General features: G+C 46.8%; 1 protein-coding gene across 1 annotated transcript in view; it reads left to right on the forward strand.

Moving 5' to 3' along the window:
• The first annotated feature begins 516 nt into the window (after nucleotides 1–516).
• LOC125623346 (alpha-2-macroglobulin-like) overlaps nucleotides 517–14057 on the forward strand; it is a 60396-nt gene continuing 46855 nt past the window's right edge. Inside the window, exons 1-6 of the mRNA XM_075120408.1 lie at nucleotides 517–693; nucleotides 4610–4793; nucleotides 6412–6568; nucleotides 6872–6924; nucleotides 12054–12074; nucleotides 13235–13403. Coding sequence (XP_074976509.1) covers nucleotides 605–693; nucleotides 4610–4793; nucleotides 6412–6568; nucleotides 6872–6924; nucleotides 12054–12074; nucleotides 13235–13403 — 673 coding nt within the window. The 5' untranslated portion in view covers nucleotides 517–604. The remainder of the gene's footprint in view (nucleotides 694–4609; nucleotides 4794–6411; nucleotides 6569–6871; nucleotides 6925–12053; nucleotides 12075–13234; nucleotides 13404–14057) is intronic.

Raw genomic sequence — 14057 nt, forward strand, 5'->3', positions numbered from 1 at the left:
TATCCCCATGGCCAGCTCTGACACATGCCATGCAGCCAGGGGCAATGGTACACAAAATGGTCTCTCACTAGCATCCCCTGTGATGTGTACCAAATATTACTGGAAGTAGCTGGCTATCATACCAGTGGAATACAGCATACAAACAGGAAAGGTTTCTCTGGGAACACTGGGCAGGATTTGGGGAGTTTGTTCCAGTCCCCACAGAATGCTGGACTGGCCCAGTAATGAGCTAAAGGGCTTCTCCAACCACCGCAGAGTGCTGCTGGAGTGATACAAAGAGGGGATGGGGGTGAATGGTTCGGACACAGGACAGTGTCTCACATGAACACCTCCAATAAATACCCTTCCCCCCCCCCCCCCCAGTTTGTCAGGGTCTGGCCAGGGACAGTCTCTGTGCCATGAGTCAGAGCTGTTGGCTCTGGCTCCTCCTCACGTACCTCTCTCCATTTCCCAGATGGTCCTGGCCCCCTGCCCTTATCTTGCCCCTCCCGGGGGCTGTTTGCAGAGAGAGGTATAAAGGGGCGGACCCAGCGGACAGCCAGGGTGCAGGGAGCCAGCGGACAAGGCTGTGTGTCTGCCTCACTCACCATCCTCACTCTGCACCATGGGCAAGGACAGGCTGCCCGGAGGCCCGAACATCTTCCTCCTGCTCCTCTTCCTCCTCCCTGGAGACACGTCACCCACCACCGAACCGTAAGCTGCACACGCAGAGGGGGCTCGTGCTGTCTTCTCTTTTCTTTCCTTCATCCCCCTCACAGTGCTGCCAATGCCACTCAGACCTGCCCTGCAGCCCCACTCGCTATTCCACTCCAGGGCTCCCCACACAGCTCTCTCTACCTGTATCCCTACCTAGACATCTTCAGGAGTTTGTCTCTCCCTGCGGCTGCATGGGCAATATGTCCTCTGCCTTGTGGTACCTTTTGTGGATGGGCCCCAGTTTCCTTGCCTGTGAGGGAGAGCTCAGAAAAGTGTTTCTCTTTTCTCTTCTTCTTTAAAGCCAGTTTGCTTCCCTTGGCAGCCACAGACTGTGCTTGTTCCCAAAGAGAGTCAGTGACCTAGATTCCTGTCTGTCAGCACAGACCCTGGCTGTGGCACATTCTGCCGGAATATCCACCTGGGGCACTGCAAACTAGCAACTTGGCTGCAACCTCGCCTTCATTGAGGGGCCTGAAGAGGGGGTATAGCCAGTATAGCCAGCTGGGAGGACTCAGGGTATCCCTTTGGCAGTGTCGACTGGCAGGGACTTCCCCTGGAGCCCAGCATAGATTAGAGCGTTTACCCTCCAGTGCTCAATCCCTTCTCCTGATGTATCATCCCTCCGCACTAGTGTACATCAGCAGGTGCAATTTATGCTGCCTTGATTCAGCGGGGATGGATCTAGTCCCAAAACTCCGATGTCAGATCTCTTAACCCAAGGAATGCCATTTTAGAATTGTTTGTTTGTGTCGCGGCAGTGCCTATGCACCCCAGTTATGGATCAGGGCTCCCACTGTGCTAGGCTTTATACAAATACAGAACAGGGAGACAATTTACAGCTCGCTGGAAGCTGGAATTGCCATGCCACTGGAAAGCCTGACATTTTTAAGTTTGTTTTCATTCCAAATCGGAACGTGCAGTTTAAATTTTGAGAGAAAGGAAATTCCAGAAAATTTTGATTCAGAAACATAGAAATGTTTCATTTTGATAATGTCACAACATTTTGTTATGATAATATTGAATAATTATAATGTATATAAATATTATACTACAGCAGAATATTAAAGGAAAAATGAAACATTTTGATGTTATTGAAATGAGAGAGTCAAAACAATTTGTTTTATCATTTTTCTGTCAGGCCCTTGGGCAAACTTGACATGTTCCCACAAACTGGTTCCATTTTGACTAAACTACACTTTCTGACAGAAAACAGTTTCATCAAGACTTTTTACACCCAGCTCTGTTCCATTCTGAGCATGTAGCTTGTGTCTGGTCAGATATGTTGTCTGCGTCCTGCACCTTTAAATGGAGAGAAGACCCCTCTGTGCTGCAGAAGTCGCTGCCATTTTGTGTTTGGTGGCATCCTCCTGCACAGGAGGGGCCCCGCTCTTCTCTCTCCATCTGTCTTACCGAGACCTGCCTTGCGTCAAGTCTCATTCTCTCAGTCTAAACTGAAGTCCGTGCAGGCTGAGAGGGCAAGGGAAGAACAGAATGTGAGGCACAGTCACAAGTTTGATTCTGCTTCATGAGGCATTTCATGCTAACTGTTTAATGAAGTAGTCGGCATATTAGTGAGTATTTTGCATACATGCTTAGTTTACAGTTGGCATACTCTGCCCCAAGCTGGTGGGGAGGTGGGGTGACCAGACAGCAAGTGTCAAAAATTGGGACAGGGGGTGGAGGGAAATAGGAGCCCATATAAGAAAAATACCCAAAAATCAAGACTGTCCCTATAAAATCGGGACATCTGGTCACCCTATGGGGAGGAGAGGAGGAGGGAAAGGGTAGTGTTCACCAGGAAGCTCAACAAAACCTGGCAGCTTTGGCTAGGGTAGCAGGTGCCCAAGGGTGTCAGATGCGGAGCTGCTGGGGTTATTGTTACTGAGCGGTAGGGCTGCTGGAGCTGGAACTCCTGGGATGCTTTGGGCTGTTCAGGTCACAGTGTCTGGGGAATTGTCCTGGGGGGAGCCTGGGGCCAGTATCAGGTCTCTCACATTCTGTCATCACCTCCAGGCTGCTTGCTCTGAGCCAGCAAGGAGAGAGGAGACACCTGGCTGCCTGCTCAGCAAATGCCACAGCCGCCTGTAGCAGCCAAGGGGCAACTGCAGGAAACTGCCTGCTGCCTTCTTATGGCTCAGCTATTCACTGAGGATCTCATACTGTGCTAATCACTGCAGTACCAGCGAGCCTGCCATTAGAGTGTTACGCAACGTGACTGTCACGTGTTGTTCATTCTGTCATCCTCACCCCAGAGGCAGAAGTGTGTGCAGCGCAGTGCTTAATTTGTAATGAAAGAAATGCCAGGGCTCAAGCAATTAGGTGCCGGGGCTCAAGCAATTTTTTTACATTTGTAACTGATGCAGCAAGCCCAGAGGTGCCAGGGCAATGAACTGCCAAGCCTAGACGCATCGGGGCTCAGCCCTGGCAAGCCCTGGCACAAATTATTAAGCCCTGGAGCAGTGTCTGGTTTTGGTAGTGTGCAGAGTTTTCTGTTCTGATGTGTGAGAATCCAGCTGAGCTGAAGGGACATGTGACAGGCTGCCGAACGGGTGAGTGTCACACACGAGGCAGGACACTTGGCAGCGCTAAACATAGGCCCTGGCTTTCCATGGCCTTGCTCTTTGTATCGCCATTTACAGCAGGGCAAAGAGGATGTAAAATGCTACCAGAGCAGAAGGGCCAATTTCAGGCCCCCTTTGCACTCACTCTGCACCAGGTGTCATGCGGGGGAGAATCAGCCCCCAGCCTTTATTGGCTGAGATTGAAGATAGAGAGAAAATCACACAGGGCTTGATCCAAAGCCCAGTGAGGGGAATGGAAAGAGTCCTTTTGACTTCCATGGGCTTTGGCTCAGGCCTAACAAAGGGCGAAGAGGAATTTAATCAGAGCCAGGTTAAGGCTACTCCTACCTGACTTTGTCATTTTGAAATCTTGGCTCAGCAAGATGAACAACCTCCTGGCAGAAAGCTGGGTGTCCCAAGGGGCTTCACACTGCTGCATGTCCAGCCTCCCAGCAGTGACGCTCTGCCAGCATCTCTGCTCTGAGTCAGCAGGCTGAACCCATGGACAGTCAAATATCCTTCTGTAGCCCAAATCACTCTGTTGCTGGCGAGGGGCGAGCCAAGCTGGGTAAAGTCCTCATTAACATTTGAACTTAGCGAGCACTTTTCATCCAAAGATCTCCATGCACATGAAGGGGGGGGGGGGAAGCAGCATCTTCAGGAGAAATGGGAAAACTGAGGCACAGAGCAGTGAAGCCCAGTAGCACACAGCAGGTCACTGACAGACCCAGGAATAGCAATGAGTTCTCCAGCCAAAGTCCTGTCACTAGGCCACGCTGCCCCTTTAGCACAATGGCCATTCCCTACATTCAGATGTCATCGCACACAGCCATCCCTACATTTGTGTCTCTCCATTACTGAGGGCAGCTGGTGACACCTAGATCCACAGACAGCTAGAGAGGGGGTTAGATTAAAAGCCCTGATCCGCACTCCTCTGTAATTGCCTGTCAGTCTCCATGGAGGTATAACAAGCATTTCATCTGAGCTCCCTCCCCGCTGCTCAGATAATACAGCGAGGGGCTGTGGGATACACAAACATCAATTAACAGCCTGGAACTTTTCAAGCCATCTCCACGTCCTGCTGGGAGCCTGAACAAACAGCCCTTGGACAGCAATCGCTGCTAGCACAGAACTAGTTCCTTCACTCCAGGTGGTGTCCTAGGTTCCTGGCTGACTGAGCAGACCAGCTAGTATGTTACAAAAACAAAATGAAATTCACCATCCTGTATGTACAAATTACAGTGTGGATGGATGGTCGGGGATTCGGCTGTCACACTAGCCCATGCCCTTTCATCAATACCTTCTCCATTCCCCATCCCCGCCTCTCTGACCTGTGCCCTTCCCCTTCCCAGGCAGTACATGGTGCTAGTGCCCTTTCTGATCCACACCAACGTTCCTGAAAAGGTCTGTATCCAGCTGACCCACCTGAACGAGTCTGTGACGCTGAGCGCCACGCTGGAATACGCAGGGGCGAACAGGAGCCTGATCGCAGACGTGGTGTCGAAGAAGGACGTGTTCAAGTGCATCCCATTCACGGTGAGTCTCTGACTCCCACAGACTCCCACCTGAGTCTGTAAGATAGTGACAGCCTGGGACCAACCTCTGCAAGGCCTGACACCATCAGAAATCACAAACGGAGACAGGCTCAGGTAGGAGACATTCACGGAAAACCCCACAGTTCCTGCCGGCAGTGCTGTGGGTGACTCAGAGGAGTGAAGTTCTGGAACAGCCTTCCAAGGGAAGCAGTGGGGGCAAAAGACCTATCTGGCTTTAAGCTTAAACTCGATAAGTTTATGGAGGAGATGGTATGATGGGATAACATGATTCTGGCAATTAACTGATCTTTAACTATTCATGGTAAATAGACCCAATGGCCTGTGATGGGATGTTAGATGGGGTGGGATCTGAGTTACTACAGAGAATTCTTTCCTGGGTATCTGGCTGGTGAATATTGCCCACATGCTCAGGGTTCAGCTGATCGCCATACTTGGGGTCGGGAAGGAATTTTTCTCCAGGGCAGGTTGGAAGAGGCCCTGGGGGTTTTTTGCCTTCTTCTGCAGTATGGGGAACAGGTCAGTTGCTGGAGGATTCCCTGCACCTTGAAGTCTTTAAACCATGATTTGAGGACTTCAGTAGCTCAGACATAGGTGAGAGGTTTATTGCAGGAGTGGGTGGGTGAGATTCTGTGGCCTGCATTGTGCAGGAGGTCAGACTAGATGATCATAACGGTCACTTCTGACATTAATGTCTATGAGTCTATGAGACTCATTAGGAGTGATCTTCAGTCGGTGCTGAGCTCAGTGCCCGGCACAATGCTGGGAGAGGTTCTGCTATAGGCTATAGTGTGGCTGGCTTTGTTGGGTGGTTTTCTCTCTGAGTCAGTGCTGATCTTACGGCTGCGGCCTGCCCTCCCGTTTCTCAAGGGGCTCCACAAGCCTCTGAGTGAGACTGGAAAGAAAGCCATGGAAGGAGGAGGTTACAGAACTTCCTCCAGACCATCGACGTCCTTGAGCTCATCTGGTGCCTCTCCCGGGGGCCAGTCCAGGATTTCTCCCTGCAGCTCTCAAGGCTGGCTGCGGGGACAGTAGAAGAAAATGGACCCAGCACAGAAGTAATTAATCAGATGTAGCTTCCCATTTTCCTCCATCACTGGGATCCACAGCTGGGGGAACACGATCACAGTCCATCAATCCCTTTGAGGAAGGAGCATAATGAGGGAAGAGAAATGACCCCCAGTCTTGGCAAGAGGCAGCACAAGGGGTGATGGGCAGAAGGAAAAGCTGAAACTAAGACACTGGGGGAAGTTCTTAAGATATGAGCTACTGGGGTGGAGGAGTCAGAGACTCCTGGTTGGGAGGGGATGGCAGTGGGTGGCAGGCACCGTCTCCTCTGGAGGAGGTGCTGGAGGCCCCATCATGGCAAATATTCTGGCAGCATAGAGGAGACATTAGTGGGGATGGAGGAGAAGAGTCCTGCAAAACGAGGGTGAGGTGAGACTGGCAGAGCCTGGCTTTCTTTCCCCAGACCCAACAATCTCTGATTCTGGTAGGTATGTGGTGACCTTTTTGTTGGGTTCCATGTACAACTCCAGCCTCCAAAGGCTCAGTGCAGAAGGGGGAGCCTCTAAGGCAGCAGCTCTTTTGCTGTTCTCCAGGTTCCAAAGTCCAGCAGCTCATCAGCAGCGTTTCTCACGGTGCTGGTGAAGGGGCCGACGCTGGAGTTCAGGAGCCGGAAATCGGTGCTGGTCAAGAACTCAGAGAGCCTGGTCTTTGTCCAGACGGACAAACCCATCTACAAACCGGGACAAACAGGTATAGGGAATCGGGTGGGAAATTATATACAGAGCAGGAAATCCTCCCTGCCTCCCCAGAGACCCCACAAGTCATCACCAAGTTAGTACAGCTGGGAGTAAACCTGCCTTCCCACTGCCTCCCCACCAGTCACAAAGCTGGGGGAATGTGGTGCATGCATCTAACCTTGCCATGTGTCCACCGGTCATTGCATCTGGGCCAGGCACACACACAGCAGCTGCCTCATTGACTGATGATCCCTGGGTGAGCGACTGCAAGCTTGACAGTGAAATTCTCTTCCTCTCTCAATCATGCCCTCTGCAGTTCTATTTCGGATCGTCTCTCTGGACGAAGACTTCCATCCTCGGAATGAGAAGGTAGGTCTGATCGCTGATCAGTTTCCATGGCTGACATGGTGAGCGCTGATATGACCCCTTTAAAGTCCTTTGTGATTCCTGAGGAACTTATTTCTATTGACATCCATCTAGAGCCGTAAAAGTGACTGTGTAAAGCAAGCGATGCCTTCTGACTCCCCACATCTTCTTCATAAGGGTCAGATTCTACCATGATTTACACCCCATTCAACTTCATTGACAGAATGTACATAGGACATAATATGAATCATGCTTTATTATAATGTAAAACTGGCTAATGTCAAAACTTTTTGGCAATTTTATCAAATCATGTTTAATTTAAACATAAGTTGTGCAAATACAAAAAGAAAAACATACAAGTCTACAACAGCAACATCATCTAAAACATATACGACCTTAAAAGGTTAATTAGAACCTAATAAAAACACTCCTCCATGGCCCAATGCTGAAAGGGCAAAAATTGCCAGTGATTTGATTACTACCAGGGATTGAGAAAAAACTAAAAACATTATCCTTTTGAGATGGTGATAAAAATTCTTTTTATATAAAAGAGGTAAAATCAAGCATGTTCTCAGAAGCTGGAAAAATCTACAGTTCAAAAGATAATGCGGTAGATCTTCCATTGCTCCAGAGTTATATGGGCAAAACTGAAGATGTGAAGGAACTTTTCCATATCTATCTGTAAGGACAGCAATTTCCATGGTTTGGCATCTTAATTGAGTATATCCCTTACATAAAATGAGGATTTCATAATGCAGTCAAATACTGTTCAAAAACATGAGCCATCTTCAAAGTAGAAAACCAAAAGACAAACTTTGAACCATGAATCACAGCCAGATCTTCTTGTTAGGTAATATTTGTCATTCTTTGTTTGAGTAGTTGATTAGACTGATTAAAAGATACCGACAATAAGTGAGTCATAGAAAAATCCAGCCTATGTATAATAAATTGGAAGGTCTTATATCATGGCAATATGGAGTGCATAGGTTGTTCCTCCATCTCCTGAAGGCAAAAGTGGGGCAATCTGTTATCTAAAAGAGTACAGATCTTAGACCAAAATTTAAGAAAAGCAATACAAGGTCTACAACTTACAGTAAAACCATCCACCTCAGCACCTAAAAACAAAGAAGGGCTAAAATTCGGGAGAATCGTAAGTCTCCTCAAAAATTTTTTTTGAATGATCTCTAAGGCCGAAATTTGGCCCCTCAATCAAACTTCAGCCTCATAGATCATCTACAACATTATTTTTGCATAAAGATTCTTAGCACTGGGGCAGCTCTGTTCCCAGCATATGGGCAGGTTAAACAGAGCACCCCTTGGCCAGAGCTAAGGGCCTTTTGTTTTTAAGTCTTCATGATAAGGAAACCAGTGGCCTAAATGATGAAACTTTATCCCTAAATAAGTAAAAGCAAAGACTTGTTTTGTTCTTCCCCAAAATCATGACTTTGGGCTTATAATTGAGAACTAGGTCTTGAGAGTTACAATAATGGAAAAAACAAGATAACCACCGGCGGCCTCTTGGATGCTGCGATAATACAACCATGCCATCAGCATATAACAATACTGGAATGGATCTACTCTTATTTTGCAGGGGAGAAAAATCATCTTTCTTTACAACATCACCACCTCATTAATATATACATTAAAAAGGAGAGGCACTGGAAAGCAAACCTGGCATACTCCCCTAGAAATAGGGAAAACAGTACGTTCTCCATTGGCTTTAGTTCTTAACCTCACCATATTGCGCTGGTGTAGAGCCTCCAAAATATGCAAAAGTGTTAGATCGATTCCCATCCTTCTTAATTTTGCCCAACGTTTTTCTTGGTTAATAAAATCAAATGACATCTTTAGATCTATGAAAGCAGCATGTAAACTACTACCATTAACCACACTATATTTATAAATCATGTAGGATAAAATAAAATAATTATCCCACTGTGGCTCTACCAGACCTAAAGCTGGACTGCTCTTCGTGTAGTAAATTAGCCTTTAAAGCCCATATTTCAAGTTTAGAGAGTAAAAATCTGCATTAAATCTTCCCTGCCACATCTAACAGACCAACAGGTCTACATGAAGCAGAATTCTTTCTGTCCCCTTTTTTAAAAATAGGAACTATAATAGTGAACTTCCAGCCAGACAGAATCCATCCGGTATGATTAATGACAGTAAATAATTTAGCCAAATCTGGAGACCACCAATTAGGATTATCCTGAAAAACTTCATCAGGGAGAAAATCTTCTGCTGGATCTTTTTTTCCGTTGTTGGGCTAAAATTAATGAGTGTACTTCACTGTACTGTACTGAAAGCCAGAGTGGTAAATCAAAGAGAGGATTTCTCTTTGCATCAACTACGGTAGAATTAGATTTAAAAACTGGTTGAGGGGAATCATTAAAGATCTGGCCAAAATATGCTATCCAAGGTTCATGATTAATATGGGGTTTATCATTCAGAGATTATCTGCCACAACCCGTGGCCGCCATCTTCTAAAATGTGGAAGAATTTTTAGTTTTAGCTGCTGCTTCAAACTCCTTCCACAAGGATCTAAGATAGTCTTGTTTTTTCTGATATAATAAATCTTTATATTGTCTTCTGGCAGCTATTAAATTATGAAGTAAATTAGGAGACGGATTGCATCTTACCCTATTAGCTAGACAGGCTAGAGCTGTGTTTTCTTTCACACGGTCTGCATCAAGCCAAGTGTACTTACCTTTGAAAGCATTTTTAGAATAATTAAAAGCAAAATCAATTTGTTTAGAGACAAGTGGTTGCAAGGATTTTACCAGCAACTCATAGGATTCACAAATTTGAGAGGAATTCAAGGACTTAATAATGATGTCTCCGAGAAATCTAACATCAGAGTCTTCCAATCTCCTTGATAATTTGTCAGGAATGGCTGAGCTTTAGTGTTTACAACCACATTGTTCCAAAGGGGTAATTAAGGCATCCTCACCCATGGGTAATAAAAATCTCACTAGAAAGAGCACATCATTTGTAATTACAGAGAAATCCCTACAATGACGAATGACACAGGGATGATAATAATATTATCAATAACACTCCCAGCAGTCAATTAAATTTATGTGAAATGTCCCTACACTTCTTCCATTTACAGGTATCATATTAAACTTATCCAATAATACCTTCAGTTTTTGTCCAGCAATGTTAACCATCTGATCTCCAGAGTTTTAGGGGGGAAGTTCAAAAATCTTCTCAGTGTTTCTTCTCTTCATACTTGGGAAAGAGATTCATCTTGCCCCTGGAGCAGGGAGTGAAAATTGTCCTGTTAGGATCTTTTTGCCAGAGGTGAATAAACTGGAAAGAGTTCAGAGGAGAGCAACAACATTTACAAGAGTTTTCAAAAACCTGATCTATGAGGAAAGGTTGAAAGAATTGGTCAATGTTTAGTCTAGAAAAGAAAAGGCTGAAGGAGGACTACATGATAAATTGCCCACAGTTGGTGGAGCTAAGAACCTCCCTCCATCTTCTGTTACATCTTAAAAATCATAATCCTCTGTTTTTGGCATCCTTTTGGGCTCTCTGAATATAGGAAACAGGATTTCAGGGCAGAGGGAATGAATAGCAGGGCAGATGAATCTGCAGAGGCAAATCATTATTCTGAAAGTAAAGGAGCAGGCTAGTGTAACAAGGAGAGTCTGATCACTTCATCTGATCACAAGGAAACATAAAACACTACCAGAGAAGTGAACAGAATTGCTAAGATTAACTATCAAAAAGAAGCTGTTGGTTTCCACATGCCGAGTAATAACTGGCTTCTCCAGAGCTTAATTTGTAATGAAAGAGATGTGAAATGAATTTGTAATGAAAGAAGCTCAAGCAATTAGGTGCTGGGGCTCAAGCATTTTTTTTACTTTCATAACTGACACAGTAAGCCCAGAGGTGCCAGGGCTACGAACGCCAAGCTTAGAGGTGCAGGGGCTCTGCTCTGGCAAGCCTTGGTACTAATTAAGCACTGGGCTTCTCCATTTGATAGGACTGGAAATCAGAGACTTTCAGTGGTGGCTTTAGGAACATCCTAAGGGCCTGATTCCCCAATGCCGTGCACCTTGCGGCATCATTAACACCAGAGCAAAGTGGGCATAAAACGTCAAATTAGGCTTGTTCTGTGTGCCTTACTTTGCACTGGGTGTGAGTGACAGCACCAGGGGTGGGCCAGCAGTGAGTCAGGCCCTGAGGAGATCACTTCTGTCTTGTGGGAAGGCATGTGACTGGGCCTCAAGACCCCTATACCTGGCTTTGTCACACCTTCCTGCACATGGTACACTGTGATCTAGTTGACCCCCCTCCACAACCTCACTGCGAGTTTGCAGGAGCAGGGGTCCCTCAGGAGACATCCCAGCAGCAGGCCCCGCCTGATGCCGTAGAGCAGGACACAGAGATTTGAGTTGCCACCTCAAAGCCCTGGAAACCAGCGACTTTCCAAATGGCTACACACTCAGGGGCACATTTCCGAAGTGCCTCAGTGACTTAGAAACCCAAGTCCCATTTTCAGAAGTGACTTGGGCACTTTGGGCCAGATTGCCAAAGGGATTTAGGTGCCTAAAGCTGTAGGTAGGTGCCTAGTGGGATTTTCAAAAGCACATAGGCAGGTTAGGAGACTAACTCCGATTGGCTGCAGTGGGTAACTAGATACCTCAGCACTTGGAAACTCCACTTGCATTGTTAGGCACCTAAATACCTTTACAAATCTGCCACCTTTACAAAGTCTCACTGAAAGTGGCTCTTTGGCTCCTAAGCCACAGACCTCAGAGGTATGTAGGTGCCTGACTCCCATTGAAATCAGTGGGAGTTAGACACCCAAATCCCTTTGTGGATTTTGGCCTCAAGTGCCTAAATCATTTTTGAAAAAGGCTTCTAACTCACTTAGGTGATTTTGAAATGTTTACCCTGAATCCTCTAAATGCAAAATGAAGTGTTTAATTTCACAGCTGTGTTAAACTGACCAGTTCAGGCTCTAAAACATTAGAAGGCCCCACTGTAGTTTCTCATTAAATAACAGAGAGCAAGGGGCAGAGGGAAATGCAGAGACACAGAAGTCCCCTGAACAGGGTAGATGAGCTCAGTGCATGTCTGACCTGTATTTCTAACTCTGCTTTTCCTTGTTTTCCCCACAGTTTCCACTGGTCTTCATCAAGGTAAGTGGCACATTGATTTTTACTCTCACGGCCACTAGCTGAAAGCTGGGGCTGCTGCGGGGCTGGGGAGACTCCCGTGCTCCACAGCAGAGGGGGTGTGTAGTGCGGTGTTCATTGTGAATGGGTAGTGCGGCCACTAGGGGGCTCAGAGCAAGGAAGTAAAGGTGAGTCTTTGGGAACAGGAAATAGAGTCCTGAAATTCACCCCACCCACCCTGGGTGATCATTGGATCATCTCAGCATTGGATCACCCTAGAGATTTCAGTCCTCAGCTGCAGCACAACATTGGAACCTGACCTGCAAAGGGGGAAAATAGGCCCGTGGCCTTTTCTGCTTCTTTAGGATGCCTAAAGGAGCCTGAAAAGGGTCTTTTGTGAAAGTGAGCCCTGGTCTGCACACAGATTTCATTCCAGTTTAACTGTGTCAGTCAGGGGTGGGATTTTATACCAAAATAGTTAAACCAGTGCAGCCGCTAGCATGGGCCCGGTTATACCAACATAGAGGTGCCTTATACTGGCATAGATCATTCCCCTTCCCATACAGGGATAAGCTATACTGGTCAAAGATATACTGGTTGCTTGAACCAGAGAGGTAGCCCAAACAACTACATATTTAAGACCAGATTAGCATTTCCATAGCCCATTGCCTTCCACATGCGTGCATAGGGAGGGTTTTCTCAGCCCCATAGGTAACTTGAATATTTCAGTCCTCAGCCAGAGCAGTTGCCATTTCTCGAACTGCAAATGTAACATTAAAACTCCCAGGCACAGAAAAACTCATCACATCCTGCCGTCTGTGCATTGGTCTCTTAGCCTTGCTCTCTCCCATCCTCCTTGCCCACTCCATATGGATGTGGGCATGCTGATCAGGTGGGCAGACAATGGAACAGATACGGTGCTGGTAGCTGGCTGTTTAATCACACGCTGATTGCACAGGACTTGACTGAATCCTTACAGACTACTGGGAAAGTACAGAGCTGGCCACCAGGTGCCCTAACCTCAGCTATAGGAGAGGGAGATAATCGTATATATCCTGTATCTCTGCCAAACATTGGACTGCAACTGCCCTGCTCTGCAGCCTCATGCTGTGTAGACACCCTGCCTGTAAATGAAAGGTTAAGAGTCATCCTGTCTTAGGACCTTGTGCTCTTCTCACCTCTAGGACCCGCAGAGGAACCGTGTGTACCAGTGGCGAGAGGTGGAGTTAAATGGGGGCCTCACCCAGCTTTCCTTCCCCCTCACCTCCGAGCCCATTCAAGGCACCTACAACGTGGTGGTGCAAAAAGAGACGGGGACCAATCTAGAACACTCCTTTACTGTGGAGGAATACGGTAAGAAAGGGTCCCACTTGTGCTGGGGCAAGGGGTGTTGGAAGCAGGAGCAACTGTCTGGGATTCATCCATTCTAGGCACAAAAATCCAGTTCAGGATTGTCTGGGGTGTAGATGTGTGAAGAGTGATCTGAGTAATGGGCCAGGAAAACACTGGATACTTTAAGGGGTCAGGATCTGAGCCCACATCCAGTGGTGTATAGCTTTCTCCTCAGCACTTGAACTGTCAGGGTCACTGTTCACTGTAAGCCTGGGCTTATCTGGGTCTGAATACAAAGGCCCATCCCTTGGGCCTACTGGATTTGGGCTGTGATTCCAGTCTCAGTACAATGCAGCTTTATATTTGTGTAGGGTCTTTCCTACCAGTTGTGTGCAGTATATGGTATGGATGCAGAACAAACTATGTGAATGCTACATTACAGTGGCACAGTTTGCTTCCCCTGTGCTCTGCCAATGAAACTAGCTTAACTCACCTCTCCTTTCTCCCCTTCTCCCACTCTGGTCTTCACACCTTTGTCCTTGCAGTCCCTGGCACCCAGAACATCTTCAAATGTTCAAAATAAATAAATAAAGACACTTTGTCTGGAGACCAAGCCTGGAAAACATCAGCCCCAAAGGGCAAACTTTCGGAAGGTTTATGAGGAAAGGAAAATAA

The sequence above is a fragment of the Caretta caretta genome, chromosome 1 (genome assembly GCF_965140235.1).
Source record: "Caretta caretta isolate rCarCar2 chromosome 1, rCarCar1.hap1, whole genome shotgun sequence".
In the NCBI taxonomy this organism is placed as follows: Eukaryota; Metazoa; Chordata; order Testudines; family Cheloniidae; genus Caretta; species Caretta caretta.